This window comes from Vigna unguiculata, chromosome 5 (genome assembly GCF_004118075.2).
Source record: "Vigna unguiculata cultivar IT97K-499-35 chromosome 5, ASM411807v1, whole genome shotgun sequence".
Classification (NCBI taxonomy): Eukaryota; Viridiplantae; Streptophyta; class Magnoliopsida; order Fabales; family Fabaceae; genus Vigna; species Vigna unguiculata.
The window spans coordinates 47,634,325-47,657,400 of record NC_040283.1 but is presented as its reverse complement, the minus strand read 5'-3'; the positions used below and the strand labels follow the sequence as shown (position 1 = coordinate 47,657,400).

The 23,076-nt window shown below is 28.5% G+C and overlaps 1 protein-coding gene and 1 long non-coding RNA gene across 2 annotated transcripts; both read right to left on the bottom strand.

Annotated features, from left to right (window-relative positions):
• Positions 1-1,628: 1,628 nt before the first annotated feature.
• On the bottom strand, positions 1,629-3,473 carry LOC114183105. The gene is made up of 3 exons (XR_003604296.1): positions 3,336-3,473; positions 3,152-3,224; positions 1,629-1,893 (listed from the first exon to the last, which is right to left on the bottom strand). It is a non-coding gene; the product is annotated as an uncharacterized LOC114183105 (long non-coding RNA).
• Positions 3,474-8,508: 5,035 nt separating this feature from the next.
• On the bottom strand, positions 8,509-12,937 carry LOC114184230 (boron transporter 4-like). The gene is made up of 14 exons (XM_028071512.1): positions 12,671-12,937; positions 12,022-12,127; positions 11,849-11,931; positions 11,340-11,532; positions 11,126-11,264; positions 10,858-11,023; positions 10,611-10,777; positions 10,357-10,530; positions 10,171-10,266; positions 9,973-10,089; positions 9,553-9,875; positions 9,158-9,437; positions 8,946-9,071; positions 8,509-8,834 (listed from the first exon to the last, which is right to left on the bottom strand). Exons 2-14 carry the CDS (start codon positions 12,123-12,125, stop codon positions 8,793-8,795), a joined length of 2,010 nt encoding a protein of 669 aa, XP_027927313.1. The 5' UTR covers positions 12,126-12,127; positions 12,671-12,937; the 3' UTR covers positions 8,509-8,792.
• Between the last annotated feature and the right edge of the window lie 10,139 nt (positions 12,938-23,076).

Here is a 23,076-nt window from a genome sequence, read left to right as displayed (position 1 = left end):
TAATGTATGATATAAAAAAACGAAACTAAAAAAATTCTAATTAAAATAAAAATTAAATATGTTTTTATTTCTTGAAGAAAAAATTGTCCTCTAATCTTATGTAAACTTTTGATATATTTGATCTCAAATTTTAAGATATTAGTAAGTATATTATATTGGACAAGTAATAAAATAAAAAGTTTAGACATGATTGTGCAACTCTCGTAATTCACACTTAATTAAATAACAAAGTTTACTAAAATATAAAGCAATTTTTTTTGTATTTATATTAGTTGTTGTGCCATAGAAATTTATCATAGAGTATTATAAATCTCATTTTTTCATTTTCGTACATTTATAAATATCTCAATTTTAATTTTATGTTAAAATCAATTTACAAATATATTCAAATCCTACCCTTAAAGACTTTAAACATGTGATAACTCATCAGAATTCAATTTCTTAAACTATCACCAAGTAAAATCAAGCATTAAATCTAATTTAAAATTCTTAAAATTACTAATCAAAAAATTTTTATCCCTAAATATAAATTTTATTTGGTATTTAAATTCTTGGTTCAAGATACATTTTCTGACATCTTAAAAATCAAATCAAGAAATTATAAAGGTTGAAGTCGCAACAACCATAAATATTTAATATATTGACTAATTAGCATGACTTTTATTTATAAAATTATTAAAAACCAGTTATATTTAACTTAAGAATGCATGTATTTAAATACAATATGACTAATGTAATATAAACATAAACACGTATTACGCAATGCCAAATATTATATTAAATATTTTTATCAAAATATACATATAGCGTAATTTGTGATCCTTAAGGTTACACTTTTTCTTAAAATATATCAATCCTTTTAAAAACTTATTCCTATTTTAATTTTCAAGGTACAATTATTTATTGCTCATACATTTAGTATCTTTGAAACCGAATTTTCAACCGTGATTATTACTACCAAGTTATTTTTATTTTTAATTTAAAACATTTTAGAAATTATATTATAATTTAGTTTTTGGATAATCGAACTAGAGAATGAATGTTGTTTCATGTCAAGAATTCAATTTTACCTTTGCTTACTTTCATTTAACATTATTCTTTCATTACTTCTTAAATTTTTATTTATTTTACAAATATAAAAATTCATTTTTATTAGATCATTATTCTTCATTACTTTTTACTTTTTAATTTTCTTTACAAATATAAAACATCATTTTTATTATTATTACTATTATAATCATAGGGAATCTCAGTGTTTGTATAGTACCATGGCTCCACCTAAATTATTTTAAAAATTAAAAATAATATATTATATTAATGAAAATTAAATTAGGTAGATTTTTATTTTTTATAAAATATAATATTTAGTGTTAATAACTAAAAAAATTAAAAACAGTAAAAAAATTTATTGAAATTTTCTTTTTTTGTTTTCTCACCTATCAATTCTCATATATATTTTCTTTTATTTATGAAAAAATAGTTAAACATAAGTTTATATTTTTTATTCTTATTATATATATATATATATATATATTATATATATATATATATATATATTATATATATATATATGACATCCCATTTTTTTAATAGATTAAACTATTAAATAAAACATCACAAAATTATAATAATGAGAAGCACTCAGATGAACATAAAACGTAGGAAAGGTAACTGTTACAGTCATCCAGAATTTTACTATGAAAACTAAATTTGGCATACCACCATGCCAAAACGAAACGTAAAGAAAAGTTAACAGTTTAGCAAAAGGGGTTGCCACTAAACAGCTATTACAAAAGACCCCATGACCATGAAACTGCCCCTAAGGCCATCAAGACAAGAGAATTTAAGACGCACTGCTGCTATCCCCAGATCCACCTCGCGCACCTCTCTCATCTACTCCCACCAGAAGGTGATCATCCCAAAAAGAGGAAACATAACAGAACATACACAAAAATGCAAGAGTAAGCTAGTGCAGTTTAAAACTTATCATGGTATAAAAGAACAAGTACTTAAAGAGACCAGTCATGCAACACAGGAGGCATAGAGCATCACTTTATAGCAAACAAACAGGACACTATAACTCAATTATCCGGATACATATACTAAGATCGGATTCACTGGATGCTTGCACTCGTGGTGGCCTCTACTGCTCTACAGAGCCATTGCCAATGGGTTTCACTCTACCACACACAAAGTTAACCTTCAAGCACCTAAGGCCATTATCCTGCCAAAGACTAAGGCCTCCCGCCACTCTCACCACTTGGGTCAGTTTGCTCTACTTGAGACTCACTGACCCTTTAGAGTTTCGGGATGCGATCCTTACTTGAATCCATATCTTAATATATACACTACACGCCACCATGGAGTCCCCCCACGAGGCTCATGGAATTACGCCTATCACATACGATTTTCATGTCTCTCATACCACAACCACCACTTTCATCTCATACATTCAATTCTCATTTCACCCAAACATCATGTACAATTCCATACCATTACTCGTACCAAACATACCAATTCCAGGGCATATATCAATATCAGGAATTCATGCATTTACAAATCATGCAGCCAACCCACAGATAACCAAAGAAAATAGACCCAAACCTGACCCCTTTCTCACTTAGGCTAAATGCCTTCGCTTAAGCTACACAACTGTCTCGCTTAAGCTAGGCGAAGTCACCTGGGCGAGATCTGCAACAGGGGCACTTTGCAAGCTCTCGCCTGGGCAAGACTCCCTCACCTGGGCGAGATCACTCTTCGCCCAAAAAAAAAAACGAAATCCCTCGCCTGGACGAGAACGCGATCAGAGGACACCAAGTTTTCTTCGAGAACTCGCTTGGGCGAGACACTCTCGCCTGAGCGAGACAGCGTGTCGCTCAAAACAAGAGCACTCCGCCTGAGCAAGCTGCTCGAACAAAACCTGGGCGAGTCTCAACCATTCTCGCCTAGGCAAGACGAGCTCGCTTGGGCGAGAATAATAGTACTCTCCACTGTTACGCGCATGCAGCAGGAAATCAAGCTCAATAGCAACATACCAGAACTCAACAAGCCAGTTCATACTATCCAAAACATCAATCAGATATAAAATCATGGTACAGATCAAAGACATGCAGAAATAGCTCTTAAAGACTCAAAACCTAACTTCCCTTACCTCTATATTGAGCACCAAAAGCAAACAGATCTGAACTAAGAGGTACTACAGCTCCAGGAACTCAAACAGTGAACTGTGAAAACCAGGACAATACGAGGTAATTACTTGGAACCCTACCCAACCAACGTACTCAAACAGCGAAATGAGGAGGGAATAGACCAAAGGACTCTGAAGTTCAACTTACCGGAAGGCACTAGATGGGTTTCGTTAGCTCGAAGGTGGATGAAGATCGTGCCCTATCAGAGCTCCTAGAAGAAGACAAGAGAGGAGAGGGAACTGTTTTTTGAAAAAGGAGACAAGAGCATACTGAATGAGCTGAAAGGGGTATGGGGGGTCCTACAGTTGGGCTGGCCTTGGGCCTACGAAAAGGCCAAGCCCAATGAATATATATATATATATATATATATATATATTATTAATGATAGGAATTATTAATTCTCTTTTGTTTCATTTCTAAAATATTAGTTTAATAAATAGAATATTTTTTATCTTCTCGTTAATTTTGTTTTGTATTTAGTTTTATGAATATGAAAAGAAAAATTATATATTATAATCTTTTTTCATAAGTGTATTTTTAATTGTGATTTAATGATCAACTATTTTTCTTATAAATAATTATGTTATCAATTTTTTTATTTGATTTTGATAAATTATTTTTATTTTTATTTTTTAAATAGGTATATAGATAAATAATAAAAAAACAATTTATTAGGAGAAAGATGAAAACAAGAAAAATTATATTTCTTTGATATATTTTGTATTCTTCAAATATTTTGAGATATGATAATAAAAATTTAATGATTAGATTAGAGAATTTCCGTAACATTCGAAAGAATTACTTAGTATAATCGAAGAGTTTTATAGTTAATTATGATCATTTATTCATGTAGACTTGTAGTTAATTATCAAATGATAGTTATCATGTTAAACCACATTTTTTTTTCATGCATATTGTAATTAAAAAAACACAAGCTGAGCACAAAAACCTGTAACTGGCTTCTGCAACGTCCTAGTCCCATCTTTCATTCTTGGTTAGGAACAGTGAAACTCATGATTGGGTTGGAGCATCAAACAGGAATATGTAAAACCCATACAACAAACATGATAGGTCGGAAAAGATTTATACAATGAAATCAAACACCACCTCATTCCCATTACTGAATACTGCGAGCGTCAAACAAATCCTAGGACATTTCAGCACTAAAGGAAATGAATATTTTTATCCGTTTCCTTTCTTCTTTTTTTCTGCTTCTTTATCCGTCTACTATGGCTCTTCTCTCAACAACACAAAATCTCAATCTTCTGCGACCATCATGACGGATTCTGAGAAGGCAGAGAAGGAAGGCCTTCCCTCACCGTTGTCCAGTGAAGGTGATGGTGGCTCTGGAAGTGCCAGAGACCGACGATCCATAAATTCCTATGATGACTTTCCGGCATAATTTCTGGGAATGGCATCTTGAAGAACGTGTTCAAGAAAATTAGGAGCACGCAAGATGTCATTCTTGGAATCATGTCTCAAAAGTCATCACCAACATTCATGGATCGTCGGTTCCGCCACCATCAGAGATACTTCCACTGAACAACTGTCAGGAGGAGATACTCTTCGTTCTCTGCCTTCTCAAAATTCGTTCTTTGATTTGTGTACAAATTTATAAGCTGAATGGCAACTCTGAAATAATTTTCATAGATGGTATATTGCTAGGGTAATTGGAGGAAACGGTTAGGTTTTCAAATAAAGTGAATTGAATTTTGTAACAAATGAGCTTCTACCACCACTACCTGGTTGGATCAACGAAACTAGAAAAATTCAGTACTTCTTTTCTTACCAATGAAAAGTTCATGCCAAATTTTGTAATGCGATATTTACCTATATAAATATGATGCTTCTTTGTAAAGTCTCTCAAGTGGAAACAAACTTTAACAGAAGAAAAAGTCTATTGTAAGTAACTCAAAATGGAGCAATGGATCAATTGTTTTAGTTTAAAATGGGTATCAATAAAACTTTCTGACATTTAAAATTTGGTTTTGACATTCTCTTGAAAAATTACAACTTTTAACCATGTAATAATAAGGAAAGATTTTATCTCATGGATAATATATCAGAGAATAGGCTTATTCTTTGCAAGGAGACGAAGATGAACAACAAATAACTTGTATTGAGAAGGCCATGTTTCTTCACATATAAGGTATAAGTTTTTTGTTTCTGCTCTTCTACTGCGCATTCAAATAATTGAAATTTTAAAAAATATATTAAAAATATGGGTTAAATACAATTTTGATTTCTCAAGTTTTAGTGAATTTTGGAATTAATTCTTCTTCGAAATTTTATATCAATTTAGTCCTTCATATTTAGAAATGCGTAAATTTACTCCTTTCTACTAAATTTTGTTAAATTTATTTGATATTTTAAATGCATTTTATGATAATAATTGAGTTAACATTAAAGTTAAAATGTGTCAAACGGTGTAAACAATTCAAATACTATCTTGAAATGCGTTTGAAACCGAGTAAACTTAACAAAATTTAGTTAAAAGAACTAAATTCACGCATTTTTAAAGATAAAGAACTAAATTGATTAAAAAATTTTGAAAAAAAAACTACTTTCAAATTTCATTAAAACTTTTGAAAAACCAAAAACATATTTAAACCTACAAATATTTTTAAATTACTTTATAAATATAAATATAGCCTTCACTCTTTTTTTAGTCAATATTATTTTATCTTTATGAATTATGAATTGATTGCAGGAACTCCTGCATTGGCTGAGTCCTCTAAGATATCATGTTCATTTTTAATTGTTGTGTGTGTTGTTTTTATTTATGATAGAATATATACAACATTTTTTATAGATCAAGGGTACCTGCAGAAGAAGGAAAAAGATTTGATTCTAACCACACAAATCATAATATTCAGTTATTTGTTAACCATACACGCCCTAACTTTCTCTCCATCGGCTTTGGCTTCTTTCACCAACTGGAAACAGGGCACATCAAACACCGGGAAATGGAAGATTTTGGAGCATGTCTTTTTATTTGGTTACAAAGGTTGTTGGATTTTTCTCAACTTAGAGTTCTGGAGATTCTTGTATAATGCATATTTTAACACTATAAATTTGTCCATGTGATAGGACTAAAGAAAAAACAGAGCAACTCTGAGAGAAACAGAGCACTCTGTTTTTTCTCACAGCTTTTACTCAATGTCTGCGACCATGATGACGGATTCTGCGAAGGCAGGGAACGGAGACTCTCCTCCTGACGGTTGTCCGGTGGTGCCGGAGACTGACGATCCATCATTTCCGGTGATGACTTTCCGGACAAGGTTTCTGGGAATGGCATCATGCGTGCTCCTAATCTTCTTGAATACGTTCTTCACGTTCAGGACTCAGGCACTCACCGTTTCTTCCATTCTTATGCAAATCCCGCTGAAATGTGGTGGCCTGCAAACCTTGCTCAAGTGTCGCTTTGAAGCTTTGAAGGTTCGTTCTTGCTCTTTTCTTCAATTAAACCGTTTAATTACGTGTGATGTTTCTTTTTTCCTTGTGCTAAATAAGGCTATGCTAACTACACAATTGGAACTTTCCGACGAACTATTTAACCGTCGGTTTACTAAAAAGTTCAGTTCAAACAATGAAGTCAGAATACATGCAAAATTTTACTTTGGTTACATCACTAAGATTCTTATTTACAGGGCACTCCATGAGAAGGAGCAGAAATCATAAAGTTTTAGGAGGATGCAGTTTTTCCTCGTTGCCATGGGTGCAAGCTTCTTGTACTATGTAGTATCTGCAGCACTTGATGCCGGCACAGCTTTAATGGGTGTTTTAATATTCTTTACTCTGCAAAATGCTGGCCATAATCTCAAGCGGTGGGGAAGTGAAATGGACCATTGCTCTTTGGCCACTTACCCAATTGCACCTGGAATATAGGTTCATGGGTTTAGCTTCTTTGTTTGGATGGGATAAAGTTGCCTAATAAATAAATACAGGTAAAATATTTTTTTATCTCTTAACTTTTTGAAGGAATTTCGGAAATAAGTGAATTTAAGTTATTTTAATTATATTTTATTAGGTTTATTTGATATTTTGTATGCATTTCAAAATTGTATTTGAGTTGTTTATATTATTTGACACATTTTTGTTTTAATGTTAAGTCAAATACTATTATGAAACACGTTTAAAATGTCAAATAAACTTAATTAAATCTGATTAAAAAGACTAAATTCACGTATTTCAAAAGATGAAACATTAAATTGGTCCAAAGTTTCGAAATAGACTAATTTCAAAATTCACTTAAAGTTAAACAACCAAAAACATATTTAACCTATAAATATATATCGGTCAAAAGATATATTTTGACAACTTTTTCTTATAATTTGAGATAACATTTTTTTAAGTGATTTTAGAATATAAAAAAATAAAAAATAAAAAATTACTTAAAAAATATCACATCATATTATAAAAAGAAATTTTTCAAAACTTAGTTATATTTGACACCTTTAATGTTTTTATTCATAAATATTGAATAAAAGTATTATTATTTTTTAAAATAGTTTCGACTAAGTTCAAAATTAAGTGAAACAATATATGCACATGTTTTATATATATTAGTTAGCGTGTTTGATTACAACTAATAGTTAAACATAACATTATTAAACGAGTAATGAAAAATAAAATAAATCCTGCATTGTAAATATTCAAACCCTCTCAAACTATAACTATGTTGCAGTTTTGAGTCCAAATCCAAGGATTTAACCACTGAAGTTTGGAGTAATTTGTTGTGTTGAGGTACATTTACACTATAAATAATAATTTTTAAATAATTAAAAGATGAAATTGGATAAAATTATAAATCATTCTAGTATAATTCTTTGGGGACAAATCTACCTTTTACTAATTGAGGGATGATTAGTGATCTTGTCCGAGCTCGATTAAATTTTGCATTCGTTTACGATTCAACACTGTTTGGAATTATTAATGATTGTATGCAAAATGTAAGGGAACGTGATTATGCAATATGACTATGATGGAAATATGTGGTGATGTGAATATTTTTTAATGTGATTTTATTTTAAACAAGATGAGAAAGAGACGTGTAATTGTTGATTGTACACACTTAAGCTTTTAGAGTTTAGGATTTTTTTTTTCTTGTTTAAATTTGTTACCTACGAAAAAATAATCCTTTGATAAAATACCATTTTTATATTACATTGATATAATATATGTTACCCTTACATTATTATCCTACGTTATCCTCGTTCAAAATATAACTATTATAGTCTATTATATAATCGTTACCTAATCAAATTCCATATAAACTTCATTTTCACAGAACTAGTTTTACGTTTTGTTGTATCTAAAAGTCTACTTTTATACTACCATAGCAATCACACACAGAGAGGATATAAGTAACTACTTGAAAAAAGACTAAAATTTAAGTGCTAAAATAGTGTGTTGTTGTACCTATGAACCCTTAACCTCTTACTAGAGGCAGCTTCAAAATTTCTACATTCTAAAACTTCATCTTAATCAACACATTGATATCATCCTCTATTTTTCTTGTAGAGTAGACGTGCATGAATGTCAGAACCCTTCCGCACGGATTGTACACTTATCATATACGATTCGATTCATCACCTTTCATCCCTAACAATTTGGGTCTGGAGATCCGGTTTCATCAGGGTGCACCTGGAAATCCTCAACATTCAAACAAACACAAAACCATTCACGTGAGAGAAAGAACAAAAAATGATAAACAAACAGTTGAATTCAAATCAGTAACAGTGGAATTGTTGTTACCTGGCGATTTCTTTCCTCACTAAAGCTGACATTTCTGACCTTCAACTCCCCTCTATTTGTAGTTAACTCGTCTAAAATTTCTGCATTAACTATTTCCACTGATCCAACTCTGGGTGATTCTACCTCCTGTTAAAAGTAAACAAGCTCTTTCGTATCCCACAATGTAAAGAAGAACTAAGACGAAATGGTGATAATAAAGTATGGCATCGTACCCTGAAAGACTTGTTGAAAGTTAATCCTGGAGCAACAACTATTTCTTCATATTCAGCTGCATCTAGTTCCCTAAGATGGTGAGGCTTGAACAGCTTGGGGAGTATATGCTGCCTCAATGTGATTAGTAAAAAGAAAGGCAAGGGGAACAGTATTCCAGCTATGGGAATCCATGTCACTCCAAAGCAAACCAAGAAATACACACATTGGAAGAGAGTGAAGAATACTATGTATCTGTAAGGTACTGACTCAACAAAGGAAGCATGATCCCCCTCCAACAACCTGCCAAGATTATATATAGGTTGGTGTTAGAAATGGAGTTAATCGAATGAAAATATTGAGGGTGGAAGTTTCATGCTGTAGTAAAATTGGTGAAAGAATGGTAACTTTTACTTACTTGTACCACCTACTAGGTGTTACAAAAAGGAGTAAGATCCTTTCCCAGAATTGATTTCCTGGAAGACTATCAATGGCCATGTAAGCAAAATATCCCCACAGAACTGAAGTTGGTATCTTTTTTATTGCTGGCATGCCAAAGACTGATGCTCCCACAAAGATTGATTGTAAGAGATTGCTCACTCTCTGCTCCTTTACTCTGACGGGCAAATATGCATCAATGTGTTTTTCAGGATCAAAGTTACTCTTGTTCTCAGGTCCTTTGTCTTCTCCGTTTAAGACAACCTCTTTCAAATCCTCTAGTTCTTTGACCACTGAATGATTCTGCAAGCAATCAAATTCACGACCAAAAGAAAACTTAGCTATGTATCGATTTTCATAATTGGACAGGGGCAAGAGGATTAAGGGTGTATATGCTTACATCTGGACAGTTATCCATTTCTATAAACACTGCTTGCATCTTCCCATAAATTTCAGAATTGCTAGCTTTCTGATTTATGCTTTCCTTGGCACTTTTAACCATCTTTCTTCGGATCATCTGCCATTGAAAAAAAAATATCATCATATCAAATATCCAATTCAATCATGACAGTTACTAACACTCACTTATCCTATCTACCTGTTTCTTGAGAATAGCCAGGCTCTTGGTGTGCATAGGAGATTGAGGAAGAACTCCATTTGAAGGGGGTAAGCCAATTAATCCACAAAGCAAAGTCTGAAATTTTTTATCCAAATAAAATCATCAATTCCCCTCGGATCACTAGTATAAATGATCATTAACCAACCAAGTACAAGAGAGAGATACCGTTAGTCCTAGCAACAATATGTCATAGTGGTATGCAGAAGGTTTCTTGAGATTGAATTCCTTCTGTTGTGCCAGCTGGGAAGCAACACTATGGTCAAAGAAGTAAAGCCCCGCTATCATTATGGCGGGAATAAAAGCAGCAAAAATATATGACGGAGAAACCTTCCCCATATCCTGCAGAAAATGCTATGTAAGTAATGACCAAAACCACTGAAGTAAGAACTGCTTTGACTATATGCAATATTACGGATTACTTTGATTACTGTCCAGTGATGTAAAGATGTAGACTCCCAAACAAGAGGAGAGGTGAGCCTTCTGGGAATTCCAGAAGGCACTTTACTTGGTACTATGAATGATAATGCTGTCCACACCACCACCATGAAAGGCACCCCATAGTCTGCAACGAAACTCCTAAACCACCCTGTTCAATAAACAAACTATGTCAGATTCCCTACTCCAACCATGCTATGGTTCAAAACACTTGAAATTCACTTAACAAACCTGTGCCATATAACCATGACCTTGCTCTTCTGCTCTTTAAAGACGTATAGAGAAGGCCAAAGGTGAATATAATACCCATCAATCCATTTGCATACAGCCAATCAAAATGGTACTTTTCCGATGTTGGGTCTCCCTCTTTAGGAACATTAAACTCACTTATAATTCCCTGAACTTGCAAAAACTTGTATCAAAGTACTTTTTCCATGTCTTATGCCAAATCATGTCTAATTTGATATTTGATACCTAGACTAATATACCACAAACTGACCTTTATAGCCTCTTGAATGAACAAGACTGTGATCAACATGCCAAAAAGCTCACCCGCGATCCTTGTAAATCTATTGATGATATTTCCAGCATTGAATATTGCTAGAAGAAACAGCAAGAGAGCAGTCCATACACAAACCCTGGGACGTTAATTATATCAATTAGACATTGATTTCACAACGAACTTGGTTCATATAGAAAATGTTTTTTCTTACCATCCTGCCCACGCTAAAAAGAGTTCTCGTCCCAAGGAATCCTTATCTTTGGCAAAGTTGTACAAATAAGTGTACATAATGATAGTGGGTTCAGCAACTCCTACGATTAAGAGAGGCTGGCCACCCAAAATTGAGTGTATGATTCCACAAATAGCTGTAGAAGCCAGCGTTTCTACGGTGCTCAAGCTTCCATCTGTATACAAACAACAGCTAGTTCAATCTTACTGTCAAGTTTTTCACTAATAAAGAGACTAACTTAAAACCATTTCTTCTCGTGCTTACTCATGCAGTAAAATGCATGAGAGGTTGAAAAGGCTTGTGCTAATGTATGAAACACACTTACTTGTAGTACAGAAAATGCATTTTAAGTTGTCATTTTAACTTTCTTATAAAATACAGAAGACGTACCTTGCTAAAATACTTCTAAAATAATCAAGTTGAATTGTATATAAAATCATGAGATTTATCAACGTAGATTCATTTTTTAGAAGAAATGTTTAGCAAATTACCTGTGTCTCTACTTAGCTGCTCGCCAAAGGCAATGACTGGAAGAGCAGAAGCAAAGAAAATATAGGTAGTTGGGGCCAATATTCTGTCAACAAAAAGAGAGTGTTCATTAAAGATTACTATTCTTTAAAAGTCTACTTAACGAAGATCTGATATATATAAATAAGAAGCTTACCCAGCTCCTGAGTAGAGACCAGTTGTCCAATCATCTTTATAGTACACCGCTCTTCCTCGAAGGTCTTTCTTAGCACCCTTAAAAGGTGTTTTTAAGCTTTCCATACCTGCATTCACACGGTGATGAGTCATACTCATTAAAAAATTCTTAAGCATCCAAAGGCAGAGAAAACAGAAAACGAGAAAGTGGAAAACATAACACGCATATACAATCACACATACACGCCTTAGGTTTCTCTCCATTGGTTTTGGCTTCTTTCACCAACCAATTTGACAGGAAACAGGCCATATGGACCATTACTGGAACACTCAAAAAAATGAAAAAAATAAAAGAAAAAGACGGAAATGTTTGACTTCACACACGCGTTCAATTTACGATTTACTTTCAGTTTCTGTAAGTGCTGTTCGATCAATAAGAATCCATAACGAAAGAGATATTAATAACACAAACACGAAAGGTGCTCGTGACGAACACAAGAAAAAAAGAAGTTAACCAAGAAATCAGAATTCCGGCAACACAAAAAAGAAACCAAATTCTTTACATTTGCAAGTATACATGCAGAATTAGTATACAAACCAACGAAAACGATTCAAGAACGAAAAGGTGTGATATCATGCAGATTAAAAACCAATGCATAAATGTATTATACCTGGTTAATACTCAATGCAGAATTGATAAGAACGAAGAAGAAGAAGAGAGATGATACTGCACGTAGCGGAGATGTTGAGGTGGCCACGAGGAGAAGAGCAAAACTAGTATTTGAATTGGTTTTTCGCTGAGTTTGGGTGCTTTTATTACGCAGACGGAGTAATGAAACAGAGAGAGAGGCAAAGTCCACGTTGTTCAAAGGGAGAAAATCCTAACTGGTCCCCACTGTCACAGAAATTACTGTTTACAATTCTGAAAGCATTTCACACTCAAAAAGTTCATTAAGTTTATAACTTTGACAAGGTAAAGTTGAACTGTGAAATCAACAATGGAGAATTGTTAGGTTGAAGAGGAGAGAAGGAACTGGTTTCTGCAACCAAGAACCCTGGATTAAATTTTGTTGGAGGATGTGTTCAGTATAAATGTTTCACTGTGAGTGTATGTGGAAAGGATACAACTATTATATAGAATGAGAAACTAAAAACTTTTTTCATTAATGTTTTGTGTGAACAATTGTTACATTTATGTGGGGTAGTTTTTCTTTACTATTCAAGTCCACACCCTACTTTTTTATTGGAAGGAGTCATCACTCTAAATTTGCTATTTCATTAATTAAATCAATTATGAAAATTTTATTAACTTTTTAATAATTAATTAATTGAAATGTTATAATTTTTATGATCTTTATGCTTTTATGTTGAATAAATATTTATAATATTTACGGCATATAAAATAATGATCCATGAATATATTTCAAAATTTATACATTAATAAGGAAATATTTAAAAGTGTAAATATTAAAATATATGTGCAGTTAATTATAGCAAATAAATTTGTGATTGAAAATACGAAAAATGAAGGTGTATTGATGTATTGTTTCTTACTCCTCATTTATATTTTTTTTTTAGTTTTCATTTTTTTTTATTTGATCAAGTTGTGAGTTTTAAAAAACGTCTGGAAAAAAGTTGGCTAATCATCAATCGAACAAAAGACCATTTTAAACTATTTTAAAAGCTTAAAGAAATAACCCTATTTAGAAAAATTAAGAAATCAAATTGATCGTAAAAAAATTGAAAAAACTATGATTATAATTTATTCTAAGCTATTATCAAATCACCACAGTAAACAAGATATACAGAGATCTCAAAATTAATTTCAACCCATTAATCAATCTGGTTTATCATGGATTTGGGTCGGGTTGGATCAAAAATATTCAATTTTTTTGAAAATGGATTAAATTCAACCCGACTCACTTAACCCATGGATTAGAGTCGGGTTGATGGTGAGTTGACCCATTTAATCCATCAACATTTTTTTACAATTTTTTTTTGTTTTTTAATAATTATTTACTATTTCTAATTATATATGTTCACAATTTCATATCTCTAAATGTTAGAATGTTGATCAATAATATTGAATAGTTTGAATGTTTAATTAATTTGATTGTCAAGTTATATACGTTGATACTTTAATTTTTAATTATAATCTTTATAGTAAATTACTCAAACAACCATCTTATAAACAAAATTTTCTAAATTAGCATGACAAATATGTGTAATTTTTTTATTTATATTTTGTTGAATAGCATGACAAAAAATATGTAATATTAGCCATGTTTTCTTAGATTATATGGATACTTTATTGGAAACAATTCATCGTATATTGGTGGTGAACATGATGAAGACATTGGTTATTGATTTTACCGCGATTGTAATCTCATGAATTGTTTAAAAAATTATTTAAAAAATTATTTAAATATTTGAATACTTAAAAATAAATAAACAAGTAACTTTTTTGTGTAGTTGTTGTAAGTCAACCCCACTTAACCCACCAAACCGTAGTGGGTTGAACTGGATTACAAAATTTCTTGTTCACCATAAAGTGAACTGGGTTGGGTTCACTTATTTTCAACCCATGTCGTGGTAAACCAAACCGTGTAAGCTGGGTTTGCTCACTTTAATATGTCTAAAAATAAAGTATAATTATAAAAATATTTTATAAAACATGATAAATTGATTTCTGTATATTATACAAAATTCATTTAATATTTAATGATTTAATTATTTGTTTTAATTAGAATGTAGACCTTTGAGACCCGCCTTAATTATTATAATTAAATATGACATATAATAATATTTTATACGAAATTTAGAAGGAAAAAATCAATTAAATTCAAAAAGGTTTTCCTTTCAAACAAAATTTACATTTCTTTATGCATAACAATATTTGGAACATTCTATCTCTGTTCACTTTTTTTTGTCACTTTTAATCACATCCTTTATTTTATTTTTTCTTCTCTTTAAGTTTTTGTTTTTATGGTCTCTTTAACCTATTTATGAAAGACGTAATCATTTCAAACAAACAAGTTTATTTTAAATATTTGGATGTTGAGTCTTCTTACTTAGTTAAGAGATCTTGAGGGTATGAAGATTTAGACGACAGAAATTAAAATTTGGATTTTATGTTAGGTTTTTTTATTTTTTATTTTTTTATTATGTTTTTATAATATATTGATTATTATTAATTTTAATATTTTAAAATATATTAAAAAATATTTAAAATATTAACACAATATATTTACATTGTTCAGTTTGTTTATAATGTTTAGTAGAAGAAAACAGTAAAAATTCTGGACTTTGAAAAAATTTGAACTCAGAAAAATCAGTAGAAGGTAACCTTTAAATTAGAGTTATTATCTATGAAGGTTTTAGAGAAGAAATTTTGTGTTGTTACTGAGAAAAAAGTTATATTGTTGCATGTGTGCCTTATGTTTTTCAGTTGCATATAGAAACTTAGTCATGTTATAAGTGGACATTTTTCAATTGCAGATAAGATCTAAAGCTGATGTTAATATATAATAAATTTACATTATAAATTAAAATTTATTTTAACTCTAATTTTTATTTTAAAAATATTATATATCAAAATACTTTTAAAAATTAATTGTATAAATTACTTTTTGAATATGTACAAAAAATTATTTTATCACACCAATAAAATATATTAAAATCCAAAAATAAACCTTCCCTCTCTTTCTCTTATTCCTTTTATCTTTTCCACCCTGTCCTTAATCTTGACAAAATTAGTTTGTTTTTTACATTACAAGATTCGTATTAATTGTTTAATTAATACAATCTACCTTGCTATATTTAAGTAAAATTAATTGTTAAAGACCGAATAATTTATTCAACAAAGAAAAAAAAATTAATTGTGGTAGTCTGACATTTTTGAGTGCTTATTAGTAACAGTATATATATAGTTGTATTAATTATATTTGTTCGTAATATTTATTTATTATATTTCAAACTTTATTTGGAATATTATTTATAATAGTAAAAATCATGAAAATTTACAATTTTGGTGACATATATAATTTATAACTAGGGACGGATCTTCGTTGGTCCGCGGGTCATAGCCCCCTCTCAATATTTTTTCTATACGTTAGAAATTAAAATTTATAATATGTTTATAATTTTAAAAAATTAATTTAATTATAGGTAAAATTTAATTATTTAATGAATATAAAAATAATAAAAATATTTATTATCATCTTTTCACTTATTCTCTTACTATTAATTAATATTTTCATAACTAAATTGTTAATATCATGTTCGATAGAAAATTAATTTAAAATTTTAATTTCAATATTTTATTGTTAATATTCTTAATTATTAGAATTTAAAAAATCTATCAAACATCATTGAACTATAGCAAATTTTAACAAAAATAAGAATTATATTTTACTTAAAAAAATATTTTTTTATTAAACAAAATTATGAAATAAAATAGAAGATAAATTTGTTTTACATAATATAATTATTCATATTAATAATAAAAATATAACCAAAAATTATCACTACTAGAATTATTATTTCATGAGATTTTTTCTACAATCCTTTTATCAATTTTTGCAACAAAATATATTTTTTTTCTAAGAGTTTTAATTGGTTACTAATTCATTCATTAATGGATAATTATTTCCTATAAAATTATAAAATTTTCAAGTATTTTTTACAAGTTTTTTTGTGAAACCCTAAATAGTTTACTAAAAAATTAGTAACAAATCCTTACAAATTATTTTTCATAAAAAAAATTGTAAATATTTATTATGAAAATAATTTCAAAACAAAAAAATTAATAGTGTATATTTTAACTTAATTATTGATGAGTTTAATAATTTAAAAATACAAAGAAATTTTATTATATATATGATTTATTTTATAATTATAATTATAATTAAATTATATATTATATATTATATATTTATTTTTTATACTAATCATAATAATAGAACCATATAAATTTTAAAATATTATTTTCACTTCTCAAAATTAACGTTCCAAATCTGTCACTATTTGTAACTTTGTGTAGCACGACCAGATCACAAGGGAGTTTTTCTTATGTCGATTTTAAGACGTTTATTTTTTAATTAAATATAAAAATTAATAAATAAATAAAAATGATATCTTAAAGTATACAAAATTAAACTACTTATTAATTATTGGTTTTTAGAAATAAAAAATATATTTATTTGCATTCGAAAATTATTAGCTTTTATACATAGGCGTAATAAAAAAATTAATGCTACGTAATTTTGAGGTAAAAAAATAAATTATGATCTGACAGCTTTCACTCTGCACATAACTTAAGTAGATTATAAACTTTTGTGTATTATTTGAAACATATAGAAAGAAGCTTTGTTAGTGCAATTTGATGCAGCATTTTGGCTCAACAAGAATTGGAGAATCGGAATCACTGTCACCTTTCCAACTTTCTCTCACTGTTACTTCGGTCATTATAGCGAAAAAGGGTAATTTGTTAGGAAAGAAAATTATAAATGGTTGCACTCTGTATTCCCATTATCAATTTTTACTTTAAAAAATTATATTAATGTGATTTAGTATATGGTATTAATTCTTTCAAAAAAAATAATGATATATTTAAAATTTATTTAAGCTATTTTTTAATAATGTCATAAAATGTAAGATAATATAAATGATTCACATGGTGCCACATATTCTAAATTGAATGCATCTAATATAACATCCATCCAATTTACAATAAATGAACACCGAGTGTCTGTCAGGTAAGGCAAAGATTGAAAAACAAGTATATACCAAATATATAAAGTCACAGTCCAGTGTTAACATATTTATCATCAACCATAAAATATTCATAATTAAGCATATTCAAATATGAAAAAAAAAAGCAAAGAACATTTTTATTAGGCAATATTTATTTGAAAAATTAGTATACAATACTTTAATTTATTATTATAAATTATTAGAAATAGACTTTAAATTTAACACAATCTCACAAAACTGCTTATAAGTTGATATTTGTACCTCATTTATATACTATGAAATGTTTTTATCTTTAATCGAGGTGAGATTTTCGATATAAGCTAAACACTTATATTCTAATTGATATTTTATTTAATTATTGACAAAAAAAAATATTTTTTAAAATAAAAGTATTTTCTTATGATGCAGAATCTTATTTAAGATGTGTAGTTTTAAATTTTATGATATATCATCATATTCTGATAGAGAGGTAATACAATATATATAATATTTGCAATAGTCTTTTAGGATAGTTTTCTCATTGGTAAAAATATTTATCTAATATATATGTATGTATGTTCATTTGTTAAGAGTTGAACAATTTTCACTGTGCACGTAACTAAAGTAGATTATAAACTTTTGTGTATTATTTGAAGGTTATAGAAAGAAGAGTTGTTAGTGGTATTTGATGCAGCATGTTGGCTCAACAAGAATTGGAGAATCATGTCATCTTTCCAACTTTCTTTTACTGTTACTTAGGTATGTATGAAAGTGAGAGGGAAAATAGTGAAAAAAAGGGTAATTTGCTAGGGAAGAAAATTATTATAAATGGTTGCACTCTGTATTCCCATTATCAGTTTTGAAGAAAAGAAATTGATTTTGTATTAATATAGCACAAACAATCATTGTGGTCTTCACATTTCATTCTTATTATATTATGCTAAGCCACCATGTTATCTTTCTTTTATTTTTCTTATTAATTATATGTTTTATTAGCATTAATGTAAACGAAGAAATTAACAAAAAAAATATATAAAGAGTTTTAATATAAAGACCTATAGAATAGTTTACAATTATATAGGTTTTAAAGATGACATTTAGATAATTTTGTTCGTAAAAAGTTTTACTTTTTATTATCTCTTTAAAAATTCTCTCTAATTTTTTGAGATTGTCTCTCTAAAAGAGAATTAGTAAATCTATTTTTTAGTTAGTTTAACATTTTTGCACAAGATTATATGATCCACATATGTGTCTTAAAATAGTTTAATTAAATTTTTACATGGTTATATAATTCATATATGTGTCTCAAAATAGTTTAATTGAATTTTTATTTAGTTATGATCGTTATAATATGTGTACATATGTGATCTAGTGCGCGTGAACGTAATTATAACTCTAAAAACAACTTTGAGATAGGGGTATTTAGGTTAGAAAAGCCATTTTAATTAGATGAATTATTCTGCCTTTTTGATGCGATGAGTTTAATGTTTATTAATTATCAATGTGTTGAGTTGTGAGTGTGTTATTTAATTAATTTTATAAGTTATTGATGGTTGATGAAAACCTCCTTTATTCTTATCATCAAACTTATCAACTTGCTCTATATGCATGGCTTTTTAATTAAAAAAGAAAGAAACAAATTTTGTAGTTAAGTCGAATAAAACTACTTGATAGGCCTCTCATTCTTTAACAAGGTATAAGCAGAGAGGATTCAAGAGTTTGATAGATTTAAAATGATTTAAGAATAAGGTATTTTATTTATTTATTTTTATGCAAAATTATTTATTAAATTATCATAATTAATTTCATTTAATTTTCACGTTATTTTTCGGTCTCAACTCCTGTTCATTGTTTATTTTTTTAGAGGTTTTACTTCCATTATTCATCCAAAGACTAAATCCTTAGTTAATAGCCATGCAATTCAATCAAAGCAAAATTTCAATCCCTCATCAAAATATATGTAGAAAAATTCTCGAAATCCATATATTGAAAAGTATTTGAAAAACATAGACAAAAATAATGCACTTTTAATCCTAATGCAAATTCAACAAAATAGAATAAAAATAACTTCAACAGAAACAAAAAGAAAAACAAGTTAATAAAAAATGAGGATAAAAAGATTGATACACAAACAATATGAGATTAAAGGAATAAAATCTATCACTAAAATCCTCAAAAGAATAATACTATAATGAATAAAGTTATTCTGATCCGGTCACGATTTTGTTCTTAAAAAACATCTCGGATGATGGAGGAAGATAAAAATATTTAAAAAATCACTTGACCTCGACTCTTAAGCAATATGAACCTTATTAGGTATACCGAAACAAAAACAAAGATAAATAATTAAAGTAATCAATATATAAGAAGCTACATAAATAAAAGAAGAAAAATATAAATCAAAATTGATTATAAAAAGATAAAAACAAGTAAAGATTTTATTTTTTTCTAAACAAAATTATAATTTATTAGAAAAATATTTTAAATCATTAAATATCATATTTAATACCAATAAAAATTAATAAACAATTAAAATAATTTAATTAAATTTATTCTAATTTTTCAAAATTAATTTAATAAAATATATTATACTAAAAACATAATTTTATAATTAATTTAATAAAAAAATTAGTACTAACGACAAATATTCTACCTTTCCTCTTAGATGTCTAAAACGGTGACTGTCATACGAACTTGAACTTGAGTTCTATGTATAACTAATAGTTGACATTATATATTCAGATTAAAATTAAGATTATATGTGGGTGAAATTTTTTCTGAACGTTTGATTTAACCTTTTTTATATTTTTATTTAATGTAAAATATTTAATTCATATTTAAATTTCTATGAAATATCATTTTCTCCTTAAGATGTGGTCGGAGATTTGTCTTAAGTAAATTGTGATTCTTTGACCATTTGATAGCATTAAAATTCTCTGTGCGTTGGCATAGAGTTTTTCAGTTCTGCCACGTCTTGCACACAAAAAGTCTACCTATAACCCACAAAATTTGGACGCGTTATTAATGGTTACCCATATATGCCTAAAAAATAAATGTACAAAATATAAACAACCCCACTATCATTCAAATCTATGAATAATTTATATATATATATATATATATATATATATATATATATATAATAGAAAACAAATTAAGTAAGTTAATTAGTATTTTAGTATATACGTTTTTTAAAATAAATGGTACAATTTAAAGTTATAAAAGGAAGTTATGTTTTGTATTTTTACATTAAACTAAATAAAAGGTTAAATATAATTTTTTATTAACTTTTAATAAAATTTATAATTATTCTCTCATCGAAATTTTAGTCTAATTTAGTTTTGTAATTTCATAAATGTGTGAATTTAGTCATTTTAATTAAATTTGGTTAAGTATATACACATTTTAAACGTGTTTGATGATAGCATTTGAACATTTGAGTTGTTTATACGATTTCACACACATTCCAATATTAGTTAAGAATCACATTTGAAATGTCAAAAACTTAATCCAATTTTATTTTATTAAAATTATTAAATTCATGCTAAATTAGTATGAAATTTAAAAGAAAATTATCATAAATTATAAAACTAAAAACATATTTAACTGTTAAATGAATATTATTTTTGTCCAACCTAGCAATATGTTAACTCTTATCTCTTTCTCTCGATGATTTTGGATAGTTATTGATATGGGTTTAAAGAGATGTTACTACCTGCAAGAACTTTTCTCCCACTCATGATAATAATATGTGTATTTATAAATAATAAATGTTATTGATTATAAGATTCGCTAAAGCTATAAGATGTCAACTTATTTTGTTCAGTTTATAAAATATACTTATACTGATTTTGATGTTTTACCAAAATTGTTGAATTTTTAAAATATGGTGATGTATACTGATTTTAATGTTTACCAAATGTCCAACAAAAATTCTAATTGTTTGCTTAATTTATTTAATTAATTAATTGATATAATGAGCTCAACCTTGTTTTATTATCATTTCAGATTTTCAAGATCTATTCGGGTGTGTTTCTTAAACTTTTTTGATTGACGTCATTCAGTCTTATATAACACAAATATAATAACATATTATTGTTTGATGTGAATTGGATTAAAAAAAATATTATAATTCTATGGTATAATATTAATTCAGATCTATCTAATATATCTCAACCAAAAGGTAGTAAATTGGTTATTCAATCTTTTACTGATTTTTAAATGAATCTTGAAAGTTTTTTAATTTTTATAATCCAAAATAACACAGTTTTTCAGTTTTGTAGTAAGGGACTGATTAAAGCAATTAAGAAAGATATAAAAGATGAGAGAAACAAAGAACAAAACCATTTTTATACTGGTTCGATTCAAGATGAATCTACGTCCAGGTCTTCTCCTAAGTAATCCACTTAGGAGGATTCCATTAATTCAATAGAGTTACAATGATTACAAGAGCATCTATATAATTCAAGACCCTAAAGACTAAAGAGTTTGATCTACAAATTAATAACTCCCCTAGATGCAATGCATCACACAATTACACTTAGGCCTTCACTTCACACAGTGAATCAACTGTAAACATAAATATAATAAGAACAGAAAGAAGGAACGAATACACCTAGTGGATGTGCAGATTTATCACTTGATCGTAGATCCAAGCTTGACCCTCCAAGATTGAGTCCATTATCAATCATTTTGAATATCCAAATGGATGATCACCAAGAAAGTAAGAACTCTGTGAATCTTGATCCCATAAAGAAATCTCTCAGTTCGTCTCTTAATAATTTAGTTATTTCTCTATGTTTTAAAATTGATTTCAAAACTATTTTTATACCAGAGTTCTACTGCAGTAATTAATCGATTAGAAATTTACCTAATAGATTATCGTGGGTGTAATCCTATATATAACACCTATGCAAAAGATAATTTCATGATGAAGTCTAAAACAGTGATACACAATATTTGTATAGGTTTGAACATCATTACAATAATTTTCATTAGAATTGAGCTAGCTCCCCCTCTTAGCATATATGATTCTCCAAGTATAGTTGATGGATTGATATTATGATAATTTGAGAAATTGTGATTTATATGTGTTAATGTTTACCGTTACATATATAGTAATATTTATTTGAAGAAAAATTAAAAGCTATTTATTTATGAGATATTGTCATGTATAATTTATATTATATACATTTACTAGGTTAATGACAAATATTATGGTGACTTAGTATTAGTTTTTCGGTGTAATTGTATTCATTGAGTTGTTATACTATGGAAACATGTTCGATGTTATATTTAGTAATTATTACTTGAACTTATTTACGTATGAATTGTATTATATGTT

Excerpts from the sequence above, each read along its gene's own strand:
- LOC114184230 (XM_028071512.1), bottom strand. The coding sequence starts at position 12,125 with ATGGAAAGCTTAAAAACACCTTTTAAGGGTGCTAAGAAAGACCTTCGA. Across the intron at positions 10,267-10,356 it reads TATTGTTGCTAGGACTAACG|ACTTTGCTTTGTGGATTAAT; the intron begins GTATCTCTCTCT and ends AAAAAATTTCAG. Across the intron at positions 9,438-9,552 it reads ACACCTAGTAGGTGGTACAA|GTTGTTGGAGGGGGATCATG; the intron begins GTAAGTAAAAGT and ends TAATCTTGGCAG.